The following is a 7,611-nucleotide window of genomic DNA, read 5'->3' as shown; positions in this document are numbered from 1 at the left end:
TGCAAGCCGGATGAGGAATTCGTATAGACTGGGATTCGAACCCGGTTCTTCTCATTAGAAGGTGAGCGCTCAATCCCCTGAGCCATCGTGGCTCTCTACAGCTGGTTTGAGGGTATATGGAGCCACTGCATACGACACACGGCTGACATTGATTCATGGTACGCTTGCATACTCATATATTATTACAACTCATATATTATTAATGGTGGTGCAATTAAACTTCACTGCTCTGTTATGTTCTTCTTTAGACCTAAAATTTATATTTTAATCTACTAAAGCCATCCATATTTGTTTTATCGGCACTTTTCGTACTTCGGACAGTAATTACACAAAAGTTGAGGATGCATACAAAATGATATGTAGAACAAAATATGCAAACTATTCTAAAAATATTGATTATACCTATTCAAGATAGTAAATATGTATAAAAAAGAGATTTTATTGATGCTTTTTTCAGTGTCTAAAAGGTGTTTATTTATTTGTTTGCTAACGACAACCAACGTATTCCAAGTAATGTCATAAAATAAATTGTATTATAAAATTTCAATAAATATCATTTGTCAGAAGAAGTGGATTTACCTTAATCGAAACTAATGCAGATGGAGGTGTTTTGAAAAAATCCTCAATTAGTTTCTCCCTGAAAATATAATTTACAACAAAAGTATTTACTGAGAGATTTTTTAATGCTGACAGATTATATAATTAGGATAAATTGAACCAGAAAGAAAAGGGAAATGAAATCCGTAGTGCGTCAAAATCACGTTGTTGATTTTCCTCGCTGGTAAATGATATCGGTGCAGAATATCGTGCAATATTGAAAGTATATCCTATACAAAAAATTTTAATTTGTACTCACATCCGTACAAAAGTATCTTCCATCAGTTTTACCTTATACTCATATTAGGAAGTAAAATTCTGTGATAACTTGTATAGAATAGAGCAGTGGTGCGCAAACTAGGGGTCGCCAGAAGTTTTTTGGGGGTCGCCAAATTTTCATGAAATGCATTATCCTTGCATGCTGCATACCATACAGTGTACTTATAAAGAGTGAAGCGTCGTCACTCCCTGTTTAATTGCAATTTCATGCTCTCCACTCTTTCTGATGGTGCTGCAGCATTAACAGGTTCGAATAAGGGGCTCAGAGGCTTAATTCAGAAGGTGGCGCCTCATACGGTATTTAATCATTGTATGATTCATCGGCAAGCTCTTGTTGCAAAAGATATGGATGAAGAATTGCGCAACGTATTACAAGACGCTGTTAGTTCAATTAACTACATTAAATGCAACAGCCGTCTTTTTTCAATACTTTGCAATGAGATGGGCTCAACGTATGAGAGATTACTGTTACACACCGAAGTCAGATGGCTTTCACGTGGGAAAATACTACGACGGATATTTGATTTGAGAAATGAAGTGTACATGTTCTAAATCGAAAAGAAACATAGATTGGCAAGTTATTATATCAATGAAGTTTGGCTAGGGAAGCTGAGCTATTTAGTTGATATTTTCGAAAAACTTAACGACTTAAATTTGAGCTTGCAGGGTGAGAATTCAACTATCATAACTGCAGCCAGTAAAATTCAAGCTTTTAAGAATAAGCTTAGTCTCTGGCAAACTGAACTGAATAAAAACAACACCAAGATATTCCCTTGCTTTAACGATTTTATCAAGGAAAATAATATAGATATATTTACATTTAAAAACATCATTTCCAATCACATTGAAAAGTTAAAGAAAAATTTTTCGAGAAGATTCGAGGATTTTCCTGAAAACGATCTTGGTTGGATTCGTGATCCATTTTCCTTTGACATATGCAGTTCAACTCTTCAAATTAGTGAGAAAGAGCAATTGATAGATCTAATTAGTGATTATACTCTTCGAAATCAATTTAAGACTCAGCCTTGCCAAAAATTTTGGCTATCCGTGGAAAAACAATATCCCGTTTTATGCAAGAATGCCATCAGAGTGTTAATACAATTTGCATCAACGTATTTATGTGAAACTGGATTTAGCAAACTAGTTTCAATAAAAACTAAATACCGCTCGCGTTTAAACCCTGAAGATGATATGCGAATTGCAATTAGCAACATACATCCAAACATCGATGAGATAATTAGAAACTTGCAGCCACATACATCTCATTAAAGGGCAATTTACTGATTTTTGTGTTATACAAAAAGTATTTTCTTAAAATTATAAATAAAATTAATATGAGTCAAATATGATGATGATTTTATTCGATGAAACGAAAGAAATGCGCGAAATATACATCTTATTTGTGAACATTTATCTCCAGGGGTCGCCAAAAATTTTCTCTCTACTAAAGGGGTCGCTGTCGAAAAAAGTTTGCGCACCACTGGAATAGAGGACAGAAAAGTTTTACTTTTGTTAAATTTTCTTTTTAATACTGTGTATGGGGGAGGTTTAAAGCAATGAAATGACTATGAATGCCACCTTTAGTTTGAACTAATATCAATATTATAATCAGATTATTTTGTTTGTAACATTTAATATTTTATATAATTCGTCGAATTTCAAGTTAAATTTTCATAATGGATTTTGTTGTTGTTGTAGTTCATTTACGTCGCACTAGAGCTGCACAATGGGCTATTGGCGACGGTCTGGGAAACATCTCTGAGGATGATCCGATGACATGCCATCACAATTTTGATCCTCTGCAGAGGGGATGGCACCCCCTCTTCGATAGCCCGACGACCTGCGCGCGAAGTCGATCATTTTACAGTAGAACAGTTTAACGAGGACCCATACCGCACACCATCGGTCCCTACGCTGACTGATCCAAGTGGTCACCCACCCGCTCACTGACCGCAGTCAGTGATGCTTGATTTCGGTGATCTTCTGGGAACCGTGTCATAACGATCAGATCACTACGAAATTTACATGATGGATAAAATTTCAACTTTTCAAAACGACACAAGACTTCTAAGTATAATTTTTTTTACAAATCAGTGTAAAAAAAAAAGATAAAAAGAATAATGAAATCAATTAATTGACTGTTAATGAAACAAAAAAGACTATAAAAAAGAAAACTTACCTTCCGATGAGAGGGATGGCATCTGAGAAATTATTTTTAAAGAATTGAATGAGGTTGTCAGGTGTCTTGATGGATTCAAATATTTCAAATGGCATGAAGAGAGTGACAGTGTAGGTCTTGTCTTGATTGGGCAGAGCAATCATCATGAAAGTGTGCCTGGGCCATATGTGAAGGTAGTTCTTTTCCATGGCAAACTAAAAATGATCCATCTCCCATCATTCAACATAAATGTTTTTCTAACATTCCTAACTATTTTTGTCCCATCTCTAAAGCCACCCTAACCCCCTTTTTATATTGGGAACACAAATTAGTCGGTTCGTTTTTTTGTGGTTAAAAATGCATTGTATTTCAGAATTATTTCAGATTAATCAAAGTATTGCCTATTGCTGGCTACTACCTTTTCCCACCTCTCAGGCAATTTTCGAATTCCATCTCTAAGAAATTTCTGTCTTTTAAGGCGATCCAAGTTAGGAGTCAATTTTCCATTTCTGCGAAAGAAGTGAACCGGTGATTTGCCAAATCATACTGCATCCAATGGAACAACCGCTAATCAGAAGGAGCAATGTCCGACGAATACAGCGGGTGCTGTAAAATATCCCACTTGAGCGTTTCAAAATAATTTTTTACGACTTTTGCGACACGAGGCAGACAGTTATCATGCAGAAGATTAACTTTTTCATCTCTTTGCTCGTATTCCGGACGTTTTTCTCGTAGAATTACACACATTAACCCGGTACACATTTGCCCGGTATGCCCTACATCAATGTCTTTTTAAAGTCAAGTGCGACTGCTCAGCGCTATACATTTAACCGGTACTCCGAATACTGATGTTTCTCCTAATCTATCCTCAGCAGATATTAAAATATCGAATAAATATAATAATATCAACGAATAAAATTTTATCAAATCTAATATAACAAATATTTCGGACATTCACTAAAGCGACTATGTGATTGTTGACATTCACCGGTGAAAGTCAACATTCTCTCAAAGAGAGAAACTAACTATTTAACAGACGCTTTGGAGCTCTGGACCCTTGTTTTCGATTTGGATTACGGGCCTTTTTTGAATGGCACAACCTTACAATCAATTGGGTAACTATTTTTCCCATGACAGAAAGTCTTGGGAGGAAAAAACTCTTAAAAGGTGCCTCAATAACATTACACTTTTCTAAAAAAATTTAAGAATATTTTAATTTTATTGCATACGTATAATAAAATTTTTTGTTACTAATACGTATAATAAAAATTTAAGTAATACGTATAATAAAAATTTAAGTAATACGTATAATAAAAATTTAAGTAATACTTATAATAAAAATACGTATAATAATTTTTTTTATTAGTACGTATAATAAAAATTTTATCAATTAATAATAGTACGTATAATAAAAATTTAATCAATTAATAATAGTACGTATAATAAAAATGTTTTGTTATTAATCAATTCCTTTTAAATTTGATTATAGGAAAGAGATTTGAAATTATAACTGTTAATATTCTTCCGCAGTTTTAAGTGCAGTACATTCCCGATATCTCAAAGTTCTAGGAACAGGTAAAAAAATTTCGACATAGCGAATTTTAGAGATAACAAATTCAGAACTAAATATGTTCTAAAAAGTAAAAAAAAAAGTATTCTGAAATATTACTCTAAGAGTCTGGGAAACATAAGAATAACTACCAATAAATATATATGAAATGTTAGTTGACTAAGTCAAAATACAACAATGATAATTTAAAAGTAAGACACGGACAAGTATGCATTATATAGAAAGAAATTGATTCACAATGAACTTAGAAGGTGATTCTTCAAAAGAAATTTCCTTTTCCATTTCGAAAAAAATTCGACGTAGCAAGGTTTTGAAAAGAATCACTTCGACATAGGAATTAAAAATAACATTAGGTAGATAGGGTAAACTAACCAGTGAAGGAACACTTAAGCTTCGCTTGCCTTTTAAAAAATCATATTAATTTCAAAATTCGTAATATCAGTTAAATGACAGTGTCAACATATTTGTTACTAATTGCAAACTATGCAAAAAAAATTTCGAGAACTTACATAATATTGTTTTAAAATTTTGGTGGTTCAAATAACAAGTAGTAAGAAGACCCAGTGAAGGAACAGCTCTTACCAGTGAAGGAACACAAAATTGCCCAGTGAAGGAACACTTAATTTTGGTTATTTTTTAATGCTCTTTATGAATTTTTTAGCCATACAAATACAGTCGGACATCTATTTAACGAACTTCCATTCTACGAATTTCCCTATTTTACGAATTTTTTCGAGGAACCAAGAGCATTTTGGAAATTTTTTTGTAAAATAACTTCCATATAGCGAAGTGAATTTTCTATTTAACGAACTTTTCATTGAGATCCAATTTCCCTATTTTCCAAAATATTTCTTAACATTTTAAACTTGTTAAAGCAATTTATGGGGGAAATGACATTAAATTAATTTTCGAAGCCACTGCTTTATGAAATGTATTACTGTTTTGTCTAAAAATTATCTTAGAGAAAGCAGTAAATTCCCTTTCCCTTTTTGTTTGCACTTCAAACGAAAAACTCACTTCAAATTAACGGATTTCATCCGTAGCAATTTAACTTAACGCAAGTGGTAATGTATGTTTAAAATTACTTTTATAATAAATGCAACTATATTTTTATACATAAATTTAGACTTTTTTTAGTTGAAAATGTATATAGCATGATAGTGTAACACTGGATAATGTTTTGCTCTATTCTTGCTTTCCATGCAGATTTCTTTTATGGTTGAGATTTATATGATAAATAGTAGATACTAGTTTACAAGATAAAAGTGTATCAATTGCTATTTTAATTATGTCTAGTGTTTAAGAATTTAAAACCTGTTTTGTGTTGTTTAAGTATTTTAAGAGGTGATTTTCTATTTAACGAATTTTCCATATAACGAGCTTATTATTGGTATTAAGTGATTTTGTTAAATAGAGGTCCGACTAAAAACAAGACTATTTGTGAAATTATGAGATACAAGTACTTGTAAAATGCTAACTTTTTTCTGTAATCATGAACTAGAAATTAAAGTGATGTTAAATACAAAATAAATTTAAAAAAATCGTTCTTTCTTATAATTTGACAGTCAAATCTAAATCATTGTGTCATCCGATGCTGTTTATTATCATTATTATTTTATCACCTTTTTGTTTACTCTTTTTCCTCTTATTTCTTGAAGCTTTTTTTCTTTTTTAAGTATTTTTTCTTTCTTTTTCTTTTCCATGTTCTCTTGTTTTAATGTTTTTTAGATCTTTCAGCCTCTTGAAATTTTTGCCATTTCTCTGAAGTTAGTGCAAAAGGTAATTTATTCGCTTTTCTTCTTATTTGACCTTTCTTTTTATCATCAATATTTGGCCAATGTAAATGGCTCTTCCAAACTTCTTCTGATTTTTCAGCAACATTTCTAGAATGCCTTTCTCGAAAATAGACGGGGGAAAGGTGTCTTGAAGTTTGAGGCAAATCCATCTCTTGTTGACTTATATCTAGAGGATCTTTAGAAGTACTGATTTTACTTACAGAATCATTTCTTTTTTCAACTAAGAGAATCAGCATGAGGACTCATTTCAAATTCGATATCTAATATGCATTCATTATCAATACTAGCTTCAGTTCCTAAGTTTGACTTAACCAAGTGGTCTTCTTTTAATACGTGCTTCTTCCATATTGGAAAAAGTACAGGCTCTTGGACATTTTCGATATTAGACTCTTCCGTCAATGCTGTGTTAAAAATTTACAACATATCTTGAGGGATTTCCCTCTCAAGCTTCTGAAGAAATTGAGTATCGTTTCTGTTTAACTTTGTTTTTTGTTGAGGAACTTACTTCTAAATTCTAACATTGTAAAGTAGTTTCTATAAATTATATAATCACGTTGCTATCCTATAATGATAGCTTATTAGGAGTTCTTGGTGCAAAAGCCAGCGAAAAAATGTTCTATTTTTATGATTATATTTAATTAGTTTTCGATTTGTAAACATAGTTTATTAAGTTGCCTAACATTTGATGTAACTACACACCCCGTTAATAAATATAAATTATAATTTTTTCATAAATTAAGCTATTAAATTAACATTTTGAACTGAAATTATTTCAGGAATTATTCATACAATTTTTAACAAAATTTCGGTTGTCCTCTATATAGCAGAATTACTTATCCTAGAGTCATGTAAAATCATATATCACACATTACTGTTCATTCACTGGAAGTATTCCCAGTGTAGGAATATGCCTGTTTCTTCACTAGTTAGAAGCTGTTTTTTGTCTCTTAAACAAAATTTTGATGTATAATATGACTAAAAGTACAAGAAAATTACAAAATTTCTTTTATTTTCATTAACTGAGAAATGAACCCAGTAAAGAAACACTTGTTCCTTCACTGGTTTTTCAGCGTTTGGTGATCCAGTGAAGGAACATGCCTGTTTCTTCACTGGTTGGAAGTTGTTTTTTGTCTTTTAAACAGAATTTTGATGTATAATATGACTAAAAGTACAAGAAAATTAAAAAATTTCTTTTATTTTCATTAACTGGG

At 31.8% G+C, this 7,611-nt stretch overlaps 1 protein-coding gene across 1 annotated transcript in view; it reads right to left on the bottom strand.

The window, feature by feature from the left end:
* Positions 1-503: 503 nt before the first annotated feature.
* The window catches only part of LOC122272933 (kynurenine 3-monooxygenase-like), a 10,386-nt gene continuing 3,278 nt past the window's right edge, over positions 504-7,611 (bottom strand). The window contains exons 3-4 of the mRNA XM_043056971.2: positions 3,056-3,249; positions 504-637 (exon numbers count right to left, since the gene is read on the bottom strand). Of these exons, the coding sequence (XP_042912905.1) occupies positions 544-637; positions 3,056-3,249 (288 nt within the window). The 3' untranslated portion in view covers positions 504-543. The remainder of the gene's footprint in view (positions 638-3,055; positions 3,250-7,611) is intronic.

This window comes from Parasteatoda tepidariorum, unplaced genomic scaffold, assembly GCF_043381705.1.
Source record: "Parasteatoda tepidariorum isolate YZ-2023 unplaced genomic scaffold, CAS_Ptep_4.0 HiC_scaffold_1571, whole genome shotgun sequence".
Classification (NCBI taxonomy): Eukaryota; Metazoa; Arthropoda; class Arachnida; order Araneae; family Theridiidae; genus Parasteatoda; species Parasteatoda tepidariorum.
Note: the sequence above shows the minus strand (reverse complement) of the source record. Positions and strands in the feature narration are given on the sequence as shown.